This window comes from Aphelocoma coerulescens, chromosome 20 (assembly GCF_041296385.1).
Source record: "Aphelocoma coerulescens isolate FSJ_1873_10779 chromosome 20, UR_Acoe_1.0, whole genome shotgun sequence".
NCBI classification, from domain to species: domain Eukaryota; kingdom Metazoa; phylum Chordata; class Aves; order Passeriformes; family Corvidae; genus Aphelocoma; species Aphelocoma coerulescens.
Window position 1 is genome coordinate 8,603,304 of NC_091033.1, and position 20,580 is coordinate 8,623,883.

Below are 20,580 nucleotides of genomic sequence, written 5' to 3' on the forward strand. Positions count from 1 at the left end.
CCACGCCGCTGGTTACGCAGGCGGCCCCAACCGGGCATTGTCTTATTGTTTGCAGAGGGAAGCTCCAGCGGGAGATTAACCTGGCGTTCACCCCACGCACGGCCTCACACCCTGTCCCTGCTGCGGGGCCTGTGTCCCCAGGGACCGCAGCCGGCACGAGGTCCCAGCAGGGTGAACGGCTTTGAGGGGTCCAGTGCGTGGGGGGGACGTGGCAGGGTGGTGGCAGCCCCACAGCAGTGTCCACTGCACCCCTGGGATGGGTGGCACCTTGGGGCATTCTTGCTGTGCATCCCTTGTGATGGTGAGGATCTGGCAGGTGTCTTGAGGGTCTCAGGCAGATCCTTTGCCAGGTTTCTTCCCCAGGGACCCTGAGAGGATGCTGGAGGGTCAGTACAGTCTGAGTCTGCTGGCATGGGGAGGCAGGGACTGCCCAGCATCCCAACCTAGAGGACCATCATGCTGCCCCCTGGTCTGCCCATGCCATCCCATCCTATCCTAACCTATCCCATCCTATTCCCCCCCATCCCATCCCTGACTGCCCATCCCTCCCTGATCCTTTTCTCCACTCTGCCCTGAGCAGCAGAGTGGTGTCATCCTGTCCCCACTCACTGCCATCTAGACCTTGGGGATCCCTTCCCAGTCCTTCGCCCCCAGGTCCAACAGGGCTGGGAGTGACCTGTGACACTCAGTTAAAGGCTGTCACTTTCACAGGGAGGATTTCCCAGGCAACAAGCAACTGAGCTTTGCTCCAGGATACACTGGGATCTTTAGCATGAGCCTCGACTCTGGGGGAAGCCCAGGGAGGGCCATGCAGCGCCCAAAGGTGTTGCCAAAGGACAAGGAATGAGGAGGGCTGGATCCTGGGCCCAAAATCTGCCTTTGTGTCCTCTATCCCTGTCTGGCTCCTCCTGCTTCACTGACTCAGGCTCAGACATGGTTTGACCCTGCAGCCCCATCCTGGGGGCGGTGGGTCAGGAAAGCAGTGCTGCCCACAGACTACAGGCTCTGCCTGACCCCTGTGCCCTCCGTCCTCCCACACCCCATGACCAGACAGACCCTTCTGTGTCCCTTTCTGGCCAGCAGCCCTGGTGCACAGCAGTATCAGGGGCTATCAGTTCCTGGCCCCCCATCACTGGAGGTGAGCCCCAGGCTGGCCCCCTGGCCACAACTCCAGCAGCTCCTGCCTGGCCAGACCCAGCCTCATCCATCCTATCAGCAAGGCAGCTCCCGGCACCCGCGGGTGCAGCCCTGCTGCATTCCAGCCTGGCTGGCCAGCCTGTGGGGAGGCTGAAATATTTGGGAGGGGAATGGAGAAGGGAAAGGGGAAAAAAAATAATAAAATAAAAATCTATAAAAAGAAAGTTTAAAAACACAAGTTAAAGAAAAAAAATACCAGGCGCAGAGTGCAGCTGCGGTTCTGGTTCCAGTTCCCAGGTGATGTCAGGCCTGGAGCCTCTCCAGCCCTGGCCCCTCAGAGACGGTCTTTGTGGGTTCAGCACTGAGTGTTTTTCCTTCCTGAGACTCGGGGACACCTTCCTGTCTCAGAGAAAGCGGCCAAGAGCCTTTCCAAGGGTGTCCGCACGCAGGAAGGGGAGAGGATGGGAGGGGAGCATGACTGGGCTCGGTGCGGGGCTGCGGCTGCCGGGGAGCTGGAGGTGGCCGTGGGCGATCAGTGGCCACGGCGCTCACCCCACACGGGGCAAAGGGGCACCCGGCTCCCACCAGCCCAGCAGCTCTGAGTCACCGTTTCCCTCTCATGGTGCTGGGAGGGGCTGGAATGTACTGGGACCCACAGGCTCGTCACTGGGACATGCTGGGATCCATAGCCCCAGTACTGGGATGTGCTGGGATCCATAACCCCAGCACTGGATGTTACTGGGTGCCCAACTTCTGCACTAGGATGTACTGGGACCCAGGGCTGTTACACTGGGGCTTGCTCTGGGGTCGTTGTGCTATCCTTGGCACTGGGGTGTGCTGAGATACATGGCCCTAGCACTGGGATATGCTGGATCCCATAGCCTCAGCACTGGGACATACTGGGGTGCATAGCCTTGATACTGGAGCTTTCTAGGGCCCTAGTCTCTGGCACTGGAACATACTGGATGCCCAGCTCCTGTGCTGGGATTCACTGGGGCTCATGTCTTTGTACTGGAGCTTGTTGAGGCTCCACTTGCTCGCACTGGGACATCTTGGGACACTGGTGCTCAGCCGTGGGACATACTGCGACCTATACACTCAGTGCTGGGACCTGCTCTGCCCCCAGCACTGGGACCACAGCCCTTGCTGGCCCCCTGGGGGGCTCCAGAGCCGCTACTTCACGGGGACGGTCCCCTTTCATGTGCAGGTCGGGCTGTTTGCAGAGCACAGCATCCCCCACGGCCCCTGCCCCCCGATAAACCCGGGGGCAGGGATTCTGTGTCCTGGGCTGTTTGGAGAATCTCACGGCTGTTTATTGGGGTCTGGGACACATTAGCCACGCTGAGAACAAACCTCTCCCACCCACCCCGGTCCCTGCTTGGGACCAGCTCTCACAGCTGCGCCGCGCTGTCAGCTCCATAAATCAAACCCGGGGGAGGGAGCCCAGGGCAGGCTCACCTCGGTGAGCAGGGGGCCGAGAGGTGCTGTGGGCTCCCAACAGAGCCCCTGCCTGGGGCAGGCTCCAGAGGGACCCCCAGTGTGCTCCCCCTTCTCCATGCGGGCTCCAGGACCCCAGGGAGATAGAGCAGCTACAGTTCTTCAACCCTTGTGGGGAGCCCCCAGCCGCCCCATCCACAGCTGCCTCTGCTCCGTGGGACACACCGGCCCCTGGGAGCCGCCAGCTCTGGCACAGCACCATTCCCAGGCTCAGCTCTCTGCACCGCCCAGCCATTCCAGCCCCCTCAAGCAGAATCCCATGTGGGGGTCTGGCCTGGGAACCCCCCATGTCCCCACCTGACCCCACGCAGGGGCTGCTGCCTGCTGCCCCACCATGCACAGCTCTGCATGGTCATGCACAGCTCTGCATGGTGGCAGTGGCAGTCACAGTGGGGACAGTCATTGTGCTGGTGGCAGTCATAGTACTGGTGGCAGTGGTGGCGATGGTGGCAGTTGTGGTGGCAGTGACATCACGCCAGTCATGATGTATCAGGTGGAGGGGAAGGCACAAAAGCGGTTACACCAACCCCAACCCACCAGCTGGGCACCTGAGGCTGCAGCACAGGGCTGGAGGTGCCATCCCCATCCCATGGCGCGGCACTGACCCCCTTGGGACTTCTGCAGCCTTTGCGGGGCCAAAGCTGTCATCAGGGCCTGGGGACACAGGGACACCCAGGGGTCTCACCCCATGTGAATCCCACTGTGGCACAGGAGTGGGTAGAGCTGAGATGGTCACACTGGTTCCAGTAGCAGAGCAGCTGTGCAGGGCAGGGGGGTCCAGGGCCATCTTGGGGACCCCCACCTCACCCCACACTGGGGTGACAGGCAGGCACTGGCCCATCAGAAAAATAGGGTTTTATTTTCCAAGCGGCTGCACGTGCACAACCAGCGTCCCCAGGGCCACGACACCGTCCCCCCGGAGCACCTCAACGCCGGCCACACACAGGCCCCTTCCAGTCCAGCCCCGGGGCGTGGGGACCCCCTCCCCGGCCCTGCCCCACGTGGGCAGCCTCGGCCACGGGAGCGTCCTCCCACCCCACTGCCGGCTCCAGGGCCAGTGTCGGTGTGGTGCCAGCCTGGGCTCGGCTGCTGCCACCTCGGGTGAGCAGCTCCCTCCCTCCCCGCTGCGGTCTCTGGGCTGGCATGTGCGGGCTCCATCTGCCTCTGCCGCTGTCTCAGGTGGGTGCTGCCGGACCCCGGCTCATCTCCGTGACACTCGCAGTGGGGTGACCCCTCGCATTTTCAGGCAGTTGCCCCCGAGGTCCCTCCGACTGCCCTGCAGAGAGAGGAGGGAGAGCTGCAGGTACCGTGGGGTGTCCGGATGGGGGGAACCCCATTCCTGCCCATGTCCACCACACCGACTCCTCCATGGGGACCCGCTGTGAGATGGCCAGTGGCTCAGTCCTGGGGCAGCTCCATGCTGCCTGGAGTGGACAGACAGACAGAGGGGGCCATGCCTGACGAGTGGTTGGGTGGGTGGCTGGGAGGTGGGTGCTATGATGGAGCCCTCCAAAGTGGGTCCCCCTTGGCCTTGCCATGCTGCAGGACACAACCCCCATGGCTGCTCAGCACCTGTGGCCAGGGCCAGTAGCACCCCAGGACAGACACATGGCCCCAGACAGATCCACAGCCCTGGAGAGACTCACATAGTCCGGCCCCACAGCTCAGCCCCACCTCCCAGCAGGGAGCTATCAGTTCCTGTATCAGTATAGCCCACACAGACCAGCATGGTCCAGATTTAGCCCAGAACATTCCAGTAAAACCCAGCATGGATCAGCAGAGCCCAACACAGCCCAGTTCCAGCCCAGCCTATTTCCAGCCTTGCACAGCCCAGCATGGCCCAGTACAGCCCATTTCCAGACCATTTGCAGTGCAGTACAACCCATTTCCAGCCCTGCCCATTTCCAGCCCAGTACAGCCCCTTTCCAGCTCAGCCTCAAGGCTGGGATGCACAGTCAGATCCCAAACCAGCTCCCACCATTGCCCTCCAGCACGAGCTTCCCAGCCCCAGTGCCTCCACAGGGTCCCCTGGGGGATCCAGCACTGTGCCAGACTCCTGGCTCCAGCCCCGGGAAGCAGCCAGAGGATCCCAGCTGGGGCTGCTCTGCCAGGGACCAAGGCTGGAGGACCCCAGGAGGGCTGGAGAGGCTGCTGAGCGGGTGGTAGGAGCAGGGGAGCAATTAAAAATGGAGCAGCAAAACTTGAAAAAGCTCTGAGGGCTGGAGTGTGACCCATGGCTGTACTGCTTGGGGTCACACGTGGGACACCTTGAGGGTCTGTGGGGACAGTGGTGGGTACAGCAGCCCCTGCTCACAGCCCTGCCAAGGGATGTCAAAGAGGTCAGGCAACTTCCAGCCCTGCATCCCATATCCTGCACAGCTGTTCCTCAGTCAGGGGCACCCAGGACCCTGGCATGGGCAGCAGGGTGGGCTCACCACAGGAAAGGTGTCCCACGACCTTCAGGATGTTGGGGGGGGGATCAGCTGGGTGGGCGGGGCAGGGCAGGGCAGGGGTGCTCTGCCATGGCCATCTCAGCCCTGTGGGAGATGTGCCAGTGCTGCCAGCAGACCCTGCATGGGAACACTGGATGGGAAACTCTGTCTGGCCCCCCTCGAGGGGTGTCTTCTGGGCTCTGCCTGTCCTCATCACATCAGAGAGCTGCTGGAGTAGCCCTGCCACAGTGCTGGTGGGCTGGCAGGGTTGCGTATGCAGATGGGGATGAGGATGGGGATGGGGTCAGCCAGTGAGCTCTGAGCTCCCCCTGGGACGGCCAATGCCGCCAGCTCTGGGGTGTCTGTTTAACCCCTGAGACCTCCCAGCCCGGATGGACGTGGGGGAGCAGCCCAGCCCTCTGACGTGAGCAGGAGCTGTAGGCGTGTGGCTACAAGCAGGATTTGGCCAGGAGCAGCCGAAACCTCCAGTGGGAGCTGGAGCCAGAAGCTGTGGTTCTCACTGAGCCATGAGTCTCCTGCCCCGCTCAGCCCAGGCAGGGTCTGCTGCCCCCCATCCCTTTGGGACATGCTGAGCCTTCTGCCCCACTCAGGCCAGGAGGGGCAGGAGGATCCCTAACCCATCCCAGAATCCCGCTCACCCCTTTCCGCTGGTTGCTGAGGCAGAAGGTGCAGATGCTGCGGGGCTGTTTGCTGTCCAGGTCGCCCTTGGCGCCATAGATGGCACTGAAGCAGGGCTGCCCGTCCTCGCAGCCCTCGCCCAGCAGCAGCACGTTGGCCAGGTGGGAGATGTAGCTGGAGGCCAGGCGGAGGGTCTCGATCTTGGACAGCTTCCGATCCACTGGCTCGGTGGGGATGAGGGTCCGCAGGGCGGTGAAGGCCGTGTTGACGCTCTGGGTCCGGTCCCGCTCCCGTGCGTTCGCCGCCTGCCTCTGTTTCACCATCACCATCGGCCCCGGCTTCCGCGGCAGCTTGCGGCGAGCCTCGGCGCCCTCGCAGCAGCCGAACGACTGGTCCGACGTGTCGCTCTCGCTCCGGTTCTCCTCGTCCTCCGAGAGCATGCTGAGGTCGGGGTAGAGCACGCGGGCGGCCACGGGGCGCAGCATGGTGAAGGCCATGGTGGGGTGCCCGCCCGCACCCCCGGCCCTGCTGGGGGGACCCCCCGGGCTGCGGGGAGCCTTCCCCCGCCGGCACAGCTGCGACGGCGGCTCCGGACGCCTTCCCGCTGCTGCTCCGCTGCGGCAGCTGAGCAGGGCTGGGACGACCGTCTGCAGGGGGAATCGGGATTTATACGGCCGGGGAGGGGCTGGCTCCGGAGCCCACCCCCAGCCGGCCCCCCGAGCTCCGGCCAGCGGCCAGCGGCCAGCGTCCTCACCCCAGTCCTGAGAGCCAGTGCTGGCTCTGGCCACTGGCCTGGCCCCACTCCAGCACGCTGGCCTGGCTGTGGGCACCTTGACCCCAGGTCATGCCCACGGTGGTTCTGAACCGTGGCAGCGCCAGGGCCACTGTCCGGCAAGTGCTTCCTGTGCCATGGCCTCTGGCACCTGCAGAGCGATGTCACACATAGCCCACAGGAAACGTGTGCTGTCCCTTGCCAGCCCTGGGTCCCACACAGGGTGGCATGGGACGAACACAGGGCACAGGAGCTGGGATGGGGAAGGCAACCAGGAGTGGGTGGCACTGGTGCGGTGCCTGGGGTGTTTGTTAGAGGGATGCCAGTGGGAGAGACACTGCTGCCCACACCCTGCCACGGCCCACTGGCAGGGTCTGTGCCCAGGAGGGTGCCCGGGGCAGTCAGGGAGCAGCAAGGGCAGGCAGCCCCGTAGGGATGCACTCCTTGCTCCTCTGTTCCCAGGGCCTGGCACCCTGCCTGCCCACAATGGGAGGGGGCAGGGGGACATGCAGAGACACGGGCGGCACTGCCGGCAGCACTGCCAGGAGCATTTCCTCCCGCCCAGGAGGAAGGTGTGTGCCGGCAGTGGAAACACAGAGTCTTTTCCTGAGAAGGAAGGGATGAGCCAGCAGCAGCGGGAATCACCAGTGTCCTGGGAAGGGCTGGGGGTGTCCCCCAGCCTGATGGTTGCTCCTTGTCATTCCTTGGCTCTCAGTACCACAGACCATGGCCCTGCTCCTCCTCACCAGGGAGGTCTATGTGAGTCCCACTCTGCCTTCAACCCCCCCGCCCTGAGCCCAACACTCCCAGGAGCAGGCAGGGGGGCAGCCAGCTGAACCAAGCAGGCAGGAGGCTTCCTGCCTGCCTTCCTCCCTTCCTCCTCCTCCACGATACTCCAGGCATGATTCAGGTCAAGTGGCAAAAACATGTGGAGGGCAGGACCTGGCTCCTGGCAGATGGCGCCAGGGCTGCCGGGGATGTTGCTGGGGAATTTGGCAGTGCCAGCTGCAGTCCCCACTGTCCAGCAGCTCCACAGCCAGGAGAAATCTTGGAGGCTTTCCAGGGCTGGGACAGTGGCCATGGAATACAGCCGGCATATCACGAACACCTCAGTGAGGTGGTCAATGGGGTGCCCTGGGGGCTGTGGAATGGGGTGGCATCATGTTCCTCAGTGCCCCATGGCCAAAAGCCTATGGCTGCAGGACTGGAGTTGACGATATGGCTCCTGGGGTCTGGGTCCCCCCAGGGGCTCTCCTGGTGTTGCCAGGGCTTGTGGCTGCTGGACCATGACAGGGGCAGCTGTGCTGCCTGGCACCAGCACCACTCCACTGCCTCCATGCTGCTGGCTGTGAGCAAACGGCCCCTCTGCCCCCCACGGGGCACAGGCAGCCCCCAGCCGGCGGGACCCTCCTGCCCTGTTTTCCTTCACCATTTGTCTGCCTGTGCAGAGCCTGTAAATCACGCGGTGGGGGGCAGAGAGATGGGCTGGGGGCTGGCGGTCCTGCTGGGGCTGAGGACATGTAGGGCTGCACCAAGGGCCAGGGGTCCCACTGGGGGCAGGGAAATGCAGGGCTGAGCAAGAGGACAGGGATCCCCTGGGGATGAGGGTGGGCAGGGTTCTGCACTGTGTCCGCACTGACACCTCTCACCATGCATTAGTCCCCATGAGGGACCCCAACCTTCTGTAGCCCCTGCCCAGGTGCAGACCCCCACAAAAGGGCACGTGCAGGCAGTGCCAGGAGCAAAGCTGGGGATGGGCAGGCCCTTGGCATGACAATCAGGGAGCAGGCAGGGAGAAGGCAGGTGCCTGCACGGAGAGGGGAACCCCCACTCTGCCCTCCTCTCGCCCCTGAGTCTTACTGGGCTGGGGGTTCACAGCAGCCCCTGGCCCTGACAGGCAGCAAGACGGATGGCAGGGGCTGTGTACTCAGCTGCACGTCCCACACATGGCCACCAGCTGACAGGGACAGGCTGCGGGGGTCACCCAGTCCCCATGCCCAGCCGAGCTGCCCGCGGGCTTTTCTGGAGGGCATGGCCACGTGTGGGGTGCTGGTGGCCTGTGGGGTCTGGAACATGGCGGGGCACAGACAGGAAAGGAGCAGCAGACAGGAGATGGCTCAGTGTGGGGTGGGGATGGCACACAGGAGTGCGTACATGTGAGTGTGCGTGCAGCTGCACACATCTGTACATCCAGGCATGCATAGATGTGTACATCCGTGTGTGTGTGTGCACAGGGCCATGTGTGAGTATGAGGGTGTGTGCACGGGTTTGTGCAGTTTCACGTGGATGTGGATGTGTGCATGTGCACGTGTGCCTGTGGGTGCCATGTAGACTCTGAATGCCACCACCTCCTGCTGCAGTGACATCCCCACAATGGCACAGACGTGTATGTGTTACCACTGCCTTGCCAGGTGCTGCACACAGAAGGATGGATGGACAGGAGCTGTCATCCCTGACTGGGAGAACAGCAGGAGCCACGGGAAGCAGGGAACGCTGCCGGCTCCCTGCCTGTCCAGCTGCCTGTGGATGCTGTGGCTGCGGGGCAGGAGGACGCGCGGCAGCAGCCGAGTTTTCCTGTGCTGCCTGGCAGGTGTGGGGTACAGACGTGAGCCCCTGTGCCTGGGCCCCCCCATCTCCCCCAGCTCTGTGGCCTGGGCTCTGACTCAGCTGGGCAGCACGAGGCGCAGCTGAGGCTGTGGCATTGCAAACCCTCTGTGGGCTTGAGCGGGTGCCAGGACATGGTGGGGTTTGGCATCACAGCTCTCCTGGCTGATCCAGCCAAACTAGCTGACCCCCGGGCAGAGGGCGGCACCAGGCAGTGGGTCAGGCATTCACGGGACCCTGCATGGGACATACAGCATGGAGGGGACATGGCCTGAGCATGAGGTTGCAGCCCTGACCCAAGCTCAACCAGGCATCCCCTGCTTGGGGGGCATTGTGGGGTTGGGATGCTGGGTACCCTGAGAGCCAGGTCCTGCCTCTGCTGCCAGGGAAATGCCCCCTGCCCCCCACACCAGGGAGTGTTTATCTTCGAGGTGATACTTAAGTGTAAGAAAATAAACAGGGAGCAGATGGGCCAGGGGCCAGGGCTGCCCCCAGCCCCACGGGATCACTCCAGCCCTGCTGGGAAAACACCACGGCCGGCGAGGCAAATGGATTCCAGACCCACGGCAATGCTGGAACATGTGGTCACCAGGACACTGGGCCTGACCCTGTTGAGCCCTGGTGAAGCAGTGCTGGACTGATCCGTATTCAACCCCACCCCATCCCATCCCACTATATCCCATCCATCCCATTCCATCCCACCCTGTCTTATCATATCCCATCCTCTCCCATCACAACCCATCCATGCCATCCCACCACATCCCACCCCACTGAGTGCCCCAAGTCCACAGCCCTGACCAGACCTTGGCACCAGGGGATGTCCAGGACTGGCTCCTCTGCCTGTAGATCCCAAATTTCAGGGTGCTCAGGCCAGTGAGGCTGCAGGCCTGGGAGCAGCCCCATCCCAAAACCACAGTCCTGTCCAGCTGGGCACACACAGCCTCTGAGTCCAGCTGCCTCCTGCCTGACGCTGAGCCCAGCGACGCAGGGGTCTCATCCCAGGGGAGTCTATCCCTGCTCCCCAATGCTGCGAGACCAGAGAAGGCAAACTTGGGAGCCCCTGGGGCCACTGGAGCCCCCTGGTGGGGAGGGACATGAGTCCCATGGGGACTGGGCATTGTGGAACATTTGGGGGAACAGGAGAGTTTCCCCATTTCCCAGATCGGGGCTGTTTTAGGGTGACCTGGTGGGTCCCCAGGCAGTGTGGGAAGCACCAGGCCTCCTCCACCCCCCGGGCTGTACCTGAGGGCTGGGGCTGCTGGTCTGGAAGGCATTACACGCCTGTCGCACAGGGAAGTCTGTCCCAGTTCCGGAGCTGGGACCCACCCCCCACCCGGCCCGGGCTGGGGGGAGCCCACAAAGCGCCTTTGTTCCTGCCCTGGAACGAATGGATTGGAGGCAGCCGGATTGGCTGTCAGCCGGCGACACCAGAGACCCTGCGGGTCAGGCAGAGGGAAGGGGGACAGGTGGAGGATGGATGGATGGAGGCAGTGCAGGGCTCTGGAGAGACCCACTCCTGTGCCAGCCAGGGGGTTGTGGCACCAGCAGCTCCAGCTGGGAACCAGCTCCCACTGCGCACACCATGCCAGCCCCACGGATGTACTGGTCAGCCCTGGAGATGCTCACACAGCACCTTGGGCACAGCGCCGGGTCCTGGCTCCCAGCTGGTGCCAGGGAGCCCTGGGAGTGATGTCAGGACACCCTGGGGCTGGCACGGACACCTGGCACTGTTTGCAGGGGATGCTAAGCTGGAAAAGCAGATCCTGCAGCAGGCCTCCCAAGTGGAAGAAGCCTCCATAGCTTGCAGGGAAAGTTGTGGGATCTGGGCAGCCTCATTTCGTTCCCACTTTATGGAGTCCCAGTTCTGCTGAGCTGCCTTTTGTCCAAGGGATGAGGGGCACAAGCCCATGAGAGTGGGGCAGACAGAGTCCATGTGAGATGCCCAGCAGTGGGGGCACACAGGATATGGGCAGACATCTGTACCTGCCATGGGACACCCGTTTGGGGGCACTCTGGAGAGGTCCCCATTGCCACAGGAGCTGCTGCAGGAGCTGCCGCAGGAGCTGCTACCTCCTCCTCCACCCCCCGCTCTCTAACAAGAGGAAACTTTTTAGCACGCCACAATTCTTAGGAGAAATTTATGGCCCATCAGGGAGCCCCGGGCCGGGGCTGCTCTCCGTGAGCGCTTGCAGGGCTTCCTCCCGGCACACAGCTGCTTTGATGCGGCACATGCAGCTCTGCCACGCCGGAGTCTCTCTCCAGTCCCTTCCCTCATCCAGCACCCCCAGCCCACCCTGCTCTTCCTCCCCAGTGGATCCTGCGGAAACGTGGAGGCAGCGGTAAATTGTGCCCTGTCTGATGCCAGCACTGCCAGCTCCTGCCATGCAAACGACCCAGCCGTGCTCTCCTCTCCCAGCCCGTTTCTGCGTTGGGGGGGACAGGATCCGTGCGGGGAGGAGCATGGCTGATGAGGCAGAAGTGTCCGGCCGAGGTTCCTGTCCCAGTCCTGCTGCTGACTCATGGCGTAGTGAGTGAGTCAGTGGCCTTTCCCCTCCCTGGATGGAGGCTCTCGACTTAGAGGGATGCTGGGATGCCCAGGGGATGCTCGAGGCGTTTTTTCTAGGCTGCACGTGGGGTGACGACGTGGTGCTTGCAGAAATGGCAGCTTCCCAGCATGGCGGGACCACATGCACCCCCACAGCTGGGCCAGAGCTGACCCTGAATTCCTCTGCATGGCAGAGCGGGCTGGCAGAGCATTGTCCCGTCACAGCATCCATCCCTCAGCACAGCATCCACTCCCTCACAGAACATCTATCCCCCTGCAAAGCATCTGTCGCTGTCCTGTGTGCCCGCAGCCACTGCTCTTGCTGATGCCAGGCCACCATGCTGTGGTGTGCTGTGCCATGCTGCACCACTGCATCCCTGCTCCCAAGCTCAGCATCCCCTAGAGCACCAGGCTAAGGAGCTGCAGGAGTTTTGAACACCTTTATTCCAGGTGCAGCAGCGAGTGTCCCCCCCCCCAGGATTTTGGAGGTCCCACGGAGACTGGGACCACGGGTGAGCCCAGAGTTGCTGAGGGAGGGCTGGGGACTGGCCATGCCGGGTCGGCTGTGCCTCTTCCCGGTACGGCTGTGTGCTGCTTCTGTTGTGTCCCGGTTCTCCTGTACCCCTTCCCGGTTCAGCTATGCCCCGAATGAGCTGTGACTTGTCCCACTTCCAGTGTGCTCCGGTTCAGCCATTCCCGCTTGAGCCATGCCCCGGTTAAGCCCGTTCCATCCCGGTTCAGCTATTCCCGGTTGAGCCGTGCCCCGGTTCAGCCTGTTCCATCACGGTTCAGCTACTCCCGATGGAGCCGTGCCCCGGTTCTTCTCACCCCAACCGGTTCATCCCGTCCCGGTTCATCCCGTCCCGGTTCATCCCGTCCCGTCCCGTCCCGGACCCCGCGGCCGCGCCGGGCGGCGCAGCGCGGCACAATTGCGCCACCTGCCGGCCCAGCCGGGCGCTTCCCGGTACCGGCGAGAGCCTGACCCGTCCCTGCTGGAGGGATCCCGGGGACTCTCCAAGGCTGGGGGACCCTGACCCATCCCGGCTGGAGGGATCCCGGGGACTCTCCAAGGCTGGGGGACCCTGACCCATCCCGGCTGGAGGGATCCTGGGGACTCCCCAGGGCTGGGGACCCTGACCCATCCCGGCTGGAGGGATCCTGGGGACTCCCCAGGGCTGGGGGACCCTGACCACGTCTTCACCAGGCGCTCACGGGTCAGAACCAACAGAGACAGAGCGGGCTGCTGGGCATCCTCGGGGTGCTGGGCTAGCGCAGGTGGGGCGTGGAGGAGCCGAGGTAGGTACGGAGGTCGCTGAGGGTGGAGGGGATGATCTTGGCGGGGATGGTCTCCCGGCGGAGTGCCTGGTGGGCAGCGAAGCGGTGGCAGCCCCCAAAGGAGTAGAAGTAATCGCCACCCTCACTGCCTTTGATCCAGAGCACGTCGATGGGGGGCACCCGCTCGGGATCCTCCTGGGAAGGGGGAGAAACATCCAAGAGCAACACACCCCGGCACTCCCAACCTGTCCTGACACCCCCCGACCTGACTGTGCCAGGGCTTGGGTGCTGTCAGCTTCCCCGGCAGTGCCCTCTGAGTGGGTGCAGGAGGGGCTGCCTCTGCATCCCGGGGGCTGTGCTCACCTGCAGGGTCTCCATCAGGCTCTGCACCTTTTCTGGCTCCAGCTCTGCCGGGATGGGCCGGATGAGGACACGCATGGGCACGTTGTGCACGGCCGAGATGTGCTGTGTATGGATGCTTCTGCCTTCGGCCTCAGCCATGGCTGTGGCTGCCGGCCGGCCTTGGCCTTCCTCTGTCCTGCTCAGCCGAGCCCTCCGCTCTGCCCCGAGCAGTGCAGCGCCCAGCCGGGCCTCTCTGCTTCCTCCTGGCCCAGACATCGTCATCGTCACTGCCGCCGCCCCACGGTTTTGCAGAGTCACAGTGAAGGGGCAGGACAGACTTCCGGCCCGGGTGCCAGAGCCGGCTGGCCCGCTGCCCGCTCCGGAGAGCCTGCGGTCAGGGCTGCCCTCAGCTCCTCTTTCCCTTGGGACACCCACGGGCACGCGGCAGCTGAGCCGCCCCCCTCTGTGTGCTGGGGATCCCCATCCTGTCCCCGAGAGTCTCTGGTCCCACCTGGCCGTGCCGGGGCACTAAGGATCATCCTGCAACTGAGAGTTGGGATACGCCCACCACCTGCCTGGCTGTACCAGGAACACGTCCCCAACCCAGAGCCCCCTCCCTGCTGCGCTGACACCTATGGGGTCCACGGCAAGGAAGATGAGGCATGAAACAACTCCAGAGCCGAGCAGTGATGCCGGGATGCTCCGCAGCTGGACAGGCACTGAAGAACTTCAGCCCTGAGCCTTTCTAGGTCATTTCTTCAGACCAGTGTTCCAAGTGGGGAGAGGCTCCCAGGAAGAACTGGGTTTCCCACACCTCTGGCTGCTGCAACCGGGGCACCCTGGATCTGCAGCAGGAGCACGATGACAGCGGATGGCTGCTCCCAGTGCCCTCACCGTGGCTCCCTGGTATCATGGAGGGTCCCCAGCCCCAGAGCTGACTCGGAACTGTGCCAGTGATGGTCAGGGATGGGTTTGTGAGGCTCTGGAATTAGTTTTTTGCTAGGTGAATCTGGTGATGACTTTGCGGGTGAAAGATTGCACTGATGTCACTGGGAGCTCAGGGCTCAGCTAGGTCTTTGCTGACAAACTGGATGCTAAAAATAATTTGCCTTCCCTCATTGGCACCCACATGTGGGAAACGATGAGGAGAGAGGGGTGGGGAGTGGCAATGCCTGTCTGCTCCGGGGAGCAGGGGCTCTGCTGCGTTGTTGCCACCGACGAGTTGAAATAAAATTTGCTCACCTAATCCTCCCCATCCAGCGCAGCGGCGCCCCAGGGGTGTGTGAGCATTGCCGGCGCCCTCCCCGGGCTGCCCGCCGGGCTCTGCGCCCGCTGCCGGGATTTCACACGCCGCTTTACTTCCAGGTCAGCGCTCTGCCGTGCTCACAGCCCCCGGCGCTCTCACGAGCAGGGTGGCATCGTAACCCCTCCTTGTCACAGCAGGGGTCGGTCTGGCCGCTGCCCACTGGCTGCGGGGCTGGCAGGGCCACGTGGGCAGCGTGGAATGGATGCTCCGGGTGCCTCAGCCACCCGCTCCCAGAGTGCTGCCAGGACATTGCCCCTCTGTTTGGGGCAGTTCTCTCCACGATGCTCCAGCCCAGGAGTGGGCGTGGGCACAGGGCACCGTGGGATGGACAGGCTGGCAGCTCGCGTGCCACCACCCGCCACCTTGCCGACACAAATCCCTCAAGACACATGGTTAGTGGCAGAAATCCCTTTTATATCCCTGAATTGCGTTACAAGTAATACTGCGGGTGGCCGGATCTCAGTAGACTTGTCATACTGGGGCTGGCGAGTAAAAAACCTGGCAGAAAAAATCTATCATGCACGGAAAATTATTGCTGTAGTATCTGCTATTTACAGGAGAGAGGGGCAGTGGCGCAGTGCTCCAAGCCTGCCGGCCTCAGGACACCGTGCTCCGCGGAACGGCGCCGGCATCGTCGGGAAAACCCGGTGGGGTGCCCGCGTGGCCAGGGCGATGCTCATCCCCTCTGTGGGGTGTGGACGTGTGGTCACCGTGCCATGGCAGCGAGGACCATGACAGGGACATCCCCACTAAACCCGTGACCAACACAGGCACCGAGGCAGCGGGAGGAAGACGGCGCAGGGAGGAAGACGGCGCAGGAAGACGGTGTGGGGGTGCGCGCGAGTGCGGCCCCGCGGGGTGCCGGGCTGAGTCCCGAAGTGTTGGGGACCGGCACAGGGTGACGGGGCTGTGGCAGCTCGCGGCCCGAGGTAGGAAGCGGAGGCGTGGGTCGGGCCCCGCTCCGGAATGCCGTGCGCGGCGCTTGCTCCGGGGCCGGTGCGGAGGCGCTCCGCCGGGAGGTTGCATAGAGTGGCTGGTTTGTCCGCACTGGGCTGGCGCGGGGCACGGAGCAAAGCAGGAGCCCGTGGCAGCAAGGAAGACAAAGAAGAAGGGCTTTGCCTTTGGGGGAGGCTTGCAGGACATGGAGCCTGGGCTGCCGGGCCAGCTCGTGCCCTCCTGCCTCCGTGCCCGCCACGCAGTCCGCTCTCGGGGTCCCGTCCCCCGTCCGTGTCACCGTGGCTGTGTCCTGGGCACGGCAGCTCTGCTGCAGCTCTGCCACCTCCTGCGAGCCAGCGCTGGCATGGCCCGGCCAGTCTTGACAAATAAATAGTGAAAAGCGTAAGTAATAAATAATATAAATAAGAACATTTAAATAGACTCACCCAAACTTTACAGCTACTCTGACCCCCTCCTCCTGAGTGCAGGTGGGGGGCAATGGCGAGGGAGCCGGGAGCCGGCTGGAGAAGGGGCTGGGGATACATGGGGGGTGGTTGGGGGGTTCGGGTGCTGCCTGCCCCAGGGTTGGGTCTCCAGCCCAGCTGCCAGCCCAGCCATTTGCATGGGGAGGGGGGCTGCACCTGCCTGGGGGGCTATTCCCCATCACCATGGCAGGGGCCAGTTGTGCCTGGCCAAGCCGGGAGCTGGGAGCTGATGGAGGATGTGTCCTGTGGATCTCTGCTGGAAGCCCCTCGCTTTTCCCTTGGCTCTTCCCCTGACTCCAGGGCTGCATATCTGCAGGGCCAGGGTGAACACTGTGCCACGGGGCAGAGGGGCAGCAGGGGGCCCTGGGTGGTGGGCTGCAGGGACCCCAGGCTCCAAGGGTGACTGGCAGCCCTGCCCTCCGTCAGCCTCAGTAGCCGTCAGTCCTGCCGAACCAGCAGTAGCACCAGCCCATGGTCCCATCAGGATTAGGGTCAAGGGGAGGGTTTGCTCCTAGTGGGGAGCAGAAAAGTGTCTTTTCTCCCCCGGGATCCCCCGGGAAGAGAAGCAGCAGCTCTAAATAAATAATAGTAATAAATTAAATAAATAGAGGTGGAAGTCACAAGCTAGGGGAGGAAAGTCTCTCCTGGGTCTGGAAGAGGTCCCGAGGTGAGTCCCCCGCAGAGAGACCTGCCTGGCTGCGGGGTGTCTCTGGGACCAGGGGAAAGGAACTGGGTCCCACTGTGGGGGACCCCCCTCCCAGGGAGAAGCTGGGGAGTGAGTCTGTGGGGATGTGTCCTCCAGCCTCAGCACAGCAACAAACCAGCTGGCTGCAGCTGCAGGAGCGCTAGCACAGGGACTAGGACCAGGATGGGATAGGGATGGGGGTGGGGACAGGGTGGGATGTGTAAGGGAATGGGAATGGGCATTGGATGAGATGGGGACGGGGATGGGGATTGGATAGAAGGATGAGGTTGGGAATGGGGATGTGCCACAGGGGTTGGGGGGCTAGTTCCCTATTGCACAGCTGTGTTCGGAGCCCTTGAAGCAGGCGGACTCGTAGTGCTTGTTGAGGTACGACTTGAGGGCGAAGGTCTTCTCGCACTGCTTGCACTTGTAGTGCTTGAAGGCGGAGTGGGTCTGCATGTGGGCGCGCAGGTTGGAGCGGTCGGCGAAGGCTTTCCCGCAGTGGGAGCAGCCGAACGGCTTCTCCCCGGTGTGGGACCGCATGTGGCCCTGCAGCAGCCAGGGCCGGCTGAACGCTTTGCCACACACGTCGCACTTGTGCTTGAGGTTGTGGGTGAGGACGTGCATGGCCAGGGCGGGCATGGAGACGTACGCCTTCCCGCAGGTGGGGCATTTCCTCGCCATCTTGCTGTCCAGGCTGCGGTGGGTCTGCTTGTGCCGGCTGAGGTTGGAGGAGGTGGCGTAGGTCTTGCCGCACTCGGGGCAGGAGTGGCGGTGGCTGCCACGGCGCTGGCTCTCGCTGCGCCGGCGCGACCGCCCGTCCGTGATGAAGAAGGCATCCATGGAGTAGCTGTCTGTCACTGCCGCCTCCCCATTGAAGTAGCGGGCGGAAAAGCTGGACTGGGGGCTCTCGGGATCACTGTACTCCTCGTGGCCGGGTGCGTAGGCTGGGTCTGGTGGCGGTGGTGGCAGACCTTGCTTCTTGTCGGTGTCATAGCCGGCTGGCGCCAGGCAGTGCTGGAGGTACCCTGTGGGGACAACACAGTGGGGTCATTGTCCCTTCAGAGCAAGCTTACCAGGGACAGGAAAAGCCACGAGCCAAAATTGCCCATAGGAGGTGCAGAACCAGGGTTGTCCCCCCCCAACTGGTTCCTGTCCCCACTGAGCCACTGAGCACCAGAGCTGCCTTCCTCTGCTCTGGCTCCTGTCTGCATCTGTTAGCAGGATGGATCCCATCCCGCAGGGCTGCCTGGGATGGGAACTGGGGCTGGAGCTGCAGAACGTCCAGCTGCGCTTGCCCCGGCTTCAGGCAGCCCCTGGGGGCCATTAGCCGCCAGACAGCTGTCGGTGCCGGGAGCTCATTGTTCACCGGGGCCATACCGGTAATGAGCTATGCTCCGTGGGCAGCCGGGATGAGCGGGATGAGGCTGCCCCAGGTTCCCCTTCCTCAGCAAAGGGGCTGGGAAAGCCCCTCACCTCTCTGCTGTCCCCACAGGGGCTATTCCTGGAAATGGGACAGTGGCAGGAGGGCAACAGCACCTGGTCCCTGGCCTCCTGCCAAACTGCGTACCTACAGCCCCCCAGATGTGGAGCCAGGCTCGGGTACCACTCCACTGGTGTCACACACATGTGACATTGGTGGAAGTCTGCTCATGACCCTGCTTCGTATGCGGGACTCCCATCCTGTGTCAGAGTGGGCGCTGCGTTGGCATCATGGTCCCTCTGTGCTGTCACACAAAGGTCACTGCAGGAGCAGCAGTGCAGCCCCCTTCCCACCGGGCCAGCAATCCTGGGGACATGCTGGCACTCAAGACCCCAAAACTGGTCCCAGCAATCCCCTGCCTTGTGAACACTGGTCTTTGCAAGCTGCTTCAGAGGCCTCATCCCCACCGATGATGACAGAGGGGCTGGCGGGGGCCTGGGGTCAGTGTCCCACCCCACTGCAGCTGCGGCCGAGCATCCCCTAAATCCACACCCCCCGGCAGCACCCACAGGACCCCTTGGCAAGCAACCGCTGCCGTTTGTCCCGTAGTGGCCAGGGATGCCCACGGTGGGGAGGGGGCTGCATGGCGGGGGCAGAGCCGGGCCCCCCCGTTCCCCGCGCCGTGCTGACAGCGCGGGCTGTGCAGAAAGCGCTCTGCTCAGCAATTTCTCACGCTGCCTCCGAGCATGCAGCAAGGTTATTTCCAGGAGAGCAGCGTCGGCAGCTTCTGCCCAGCTGCAGCACATCCCTCCCCCACCGGCTCTTGGTTGATGGGGGGGGAGCAGAGGACCCTCAGGCCAGACGGGCTTTGCACCCCGGCCCCTGGCAGGGAAAGCCCACCAAGGGCTGGGGAGCACTAGAAAAGCGGGGACAAGCACCGCAGCGGCTGGACGATGTTAGCTTGTTCATGGCTGGATCAGGCCCATTCCCGCATCCAGCTCCGTCTCCCAATCCACGAGCAGCCAGGAGTCCCCAGTCTATGCAACAGACCCCCTCAATCCACGGCCAGCCCCTGTTTCTGAGCAGGTGCCTGGGCTGCCCCGTTGCGGGGCTGTGCCAAGCTCCGGGAACTCCGAGCCCACCCCAGTGTTCCCCTGCAGGACGGGATTCCAAGGACCACGGCCACCCCCAATCCAGCCCTTTGCACATCTCCCGCTGCTGGGGGTACCCCCTATTCTCCCCTCTGCCTCGCTCCCCGTGCCCCGGAGGGCGCCGGCCTCCCCCGCGCTCCCAGGGGGGCTCGGGGCACCGCTGCGAACAATGAAACCCGCCGGCACGGCGAGGCTGCCGCCCCCCGCCGCCCCCCGCCGCCCCCCAGACCGGTTGCTTCGTACCCCCCCAAGCTGTCGTGGGAAGGAGCCCACCTCGGTGCCCCAAGGGCGGGGGACACTCGGGGCTGCCCACGGGGCTGACGCTGTCACGCAGGAGAGGTTTCCCCAAGGACCAACTTCGGCAGCGGCCGGTGGCCCCGGAGAGGGGGACAAGACGGCGACGAGGGATGACACACCCCACCCCGCACCCCTCGCCCGCCGCGGGACACAACGCGGGGACCCCCGCCCCGTCCTGCCCCGCGTTCCCCCGGTGCCCCGCCGGGCGCAGAGACAATAGCGGCGGGGGGGCCCCTTCGGACCCCCGGCCCCGCACTCACCATCGCCGGCGGCGGGGCCGGGCAGCGCGTAGGGGGGCTCCAGCGGGGCGTAGGGGGGCGCGGGGGCCCCGGCGGCCGGGAACGCCTCCGCTTTCAGCTTCTTCACCAGGAAGGAGCGGGGCATGGCGGGGCCGGGCAGCGCTGGACACCTCCGGTACCGGCACCGCCACCGGCCCCGGCCCCCGCACCGGCCCCGGCCCCGGCCCCCCCCCGCCCCGGCGCTCGGCCCCGGCGGTGCGCACGGAGAGGCGCGGGGAGGCGAGTGCGAGGGGCGGGGAGGCGGCAGGGCGGCGAGGAGGAGGAGAAGGAGGAGGAGGAGGAGGAGGAGGAGGAAGAGAAGGAGGAGGGGAAGAGGGGGAGGAGGAGGAAGGCAGGCGGTCGGGGGGGGAGGGGGCCGCTTCGCCCGGCCGCGCCCGGAGCCCCCCCAGAGCCCCCCGAGCCGCCGGCAGCGCGGGGTGCCCCGGGCATCACGACACTGTGGGGTCCCTGGTCCCTCCCCCTGGTTCCTCCCCCCACCCCGGCCACGGACAATGGGGACACAGGGGGACGGGGGGGAGAACGGGAGGGGGGGGGGACATGCCTCTGCCTCCCACCGCCTTTGTCTCCCTGCCGCCAGTCCCGGGGGCCAGGGAAGGATGGGTCTGCCGGGCGGGAGTCTTCATCCCCATCCCTGTCCCCATCCCTGTCCCCCGTCCCCATTCCTGTCCCCTGTCCCTTGTCTCCATCCCTGTCCCTGTTCCTGCTTCTTGTCCCTTTCTCCTCTCCTTGTCCTTGCTCCGTGTTCCCATCCCTGT

General features: G+C 64.2%; 3 protein-coding genes across 3 annotated transcripts; all 3 read right to left on the bottom strand.

The window, feature by feature from the left end:
- Window positions 1-2,522: 2,522 nt before the first annotated feature.
- Window positions 2,523-6,331, bottom strand: TCF15 (transcription factor 15). The gene is made up of 2 exons (XM_069034410.1): window positions 5,726-6,331; window positions 2,523-3,910 (listed from the first exon to the last, which is right to left on the bottom strand). The coding sequence occupies exons 1-2, from the start codon at window positions 6,200-6,202 to the stop codon at window positions 3,836-3,838; spliced, it is 552 nt and encodes a 183-aa protein (XP_068890511.1). The 5' UTR covers window positions 6,203-6,331; the 3' UTR covers window positions 2,523-3,835.
- Window positions 6,332-12,052: 5,721 nt separating this feature from the next.
- Window positions 12,053-13,565, bottom strand: SRXN1 (sulfiredoxin 1). The gene is made up of 2 exons (XM_069034257.1): window positions 13,265-13,565; window positions 12,053-13,096 (listed from the first exon to the last, which is right to left on the bottom strand). The coding sequence occupies exons 1-2, from the start codon at window positions 13,523-13,525 to the stop codon at window positions 12,893-12,895; spliced, it is 465 nt and encodes a 154-aa protein (XP_068890358.1). The 5' UTR covers window positions 13,526-13,565; the 3' UTR covers window positions 12,053-12,892.
- Window positions 13,566-14,953: 1,388 nt separating this feature from the next.
- On the bottom strand, window positions 14,954-19,910 carry SCRT2 (scratch family transcriptional repressor 2). Its single transcript, XM_069034256.1, has 2 exons — window positions 19,787-19,910; window positions 14,954-17,683 (listed from the first exon to the last, which is right to left on the bottom strand). The coding sequence occupies exons 1-2, from the start codon at window positions 19,908-19,910 to the stop codon at window positions 16,977-16,979; spliced, it is 831 nt and encodes a 276-aa protein (XP_068890357.1). The 3' UTR covers window positions 14,954-16,976.
- Window positions 19,911-20,580: the final 670 nt, after the last annotated feature.

What these genes read in the sequence shown, in the direction of transcription:
- TCF15 (XM_069034410.1), bottom strand. Translation starts at nt 6,202, where the DNA reads ATGGCCTTCACCATGCTGCGCCCCGTGGCCGCCCGCGTGCTCTACCCC. An exon ending in TCAGCAACCAGCGGAAAGGG is followed by an intron (nt 3,911 to 5,725) that starts GTGAGCGGGATT and finishes CTCTCTCTGCAG; the next exon opens with GGCAGTCGGAGGGACCTCGG.
- SRXN1 (XM_069034257.1), bottom strand. Translation starts at nt 13,525, where the DNA reads ATGACGATGTCTGGGCCAGGAGGAAGCAGAGAGGCCCGGCTGGGCGCT. An exon ending in GCCTGATGGAGACCCTGCAG is followed by an intron (nt 13,097 to 13,264) that starts GTGAGCACAGCC and finishes CCCCCTTCCCAG; the next exon opens with GAGGATCCCGAGCGGGTGCC.
- SCRT2 (XM_069034256.1), bottom strand. Translation starts at nt 19,910, where the DNA reads ATGCCCCGCTCCTTCCTGGTGAAGAAGCTGAAAGCGGAGGCGTTCCCG. An exon ending in CGGCCCCGCCGCCGGCGATG is followed by an intron (nt 17,684 to 19,786) that starts GTGAGTGCGGGG and finishes TTGTCCCCACAG; the next exon opens with GGTACCTCCAGCACTGCCTG.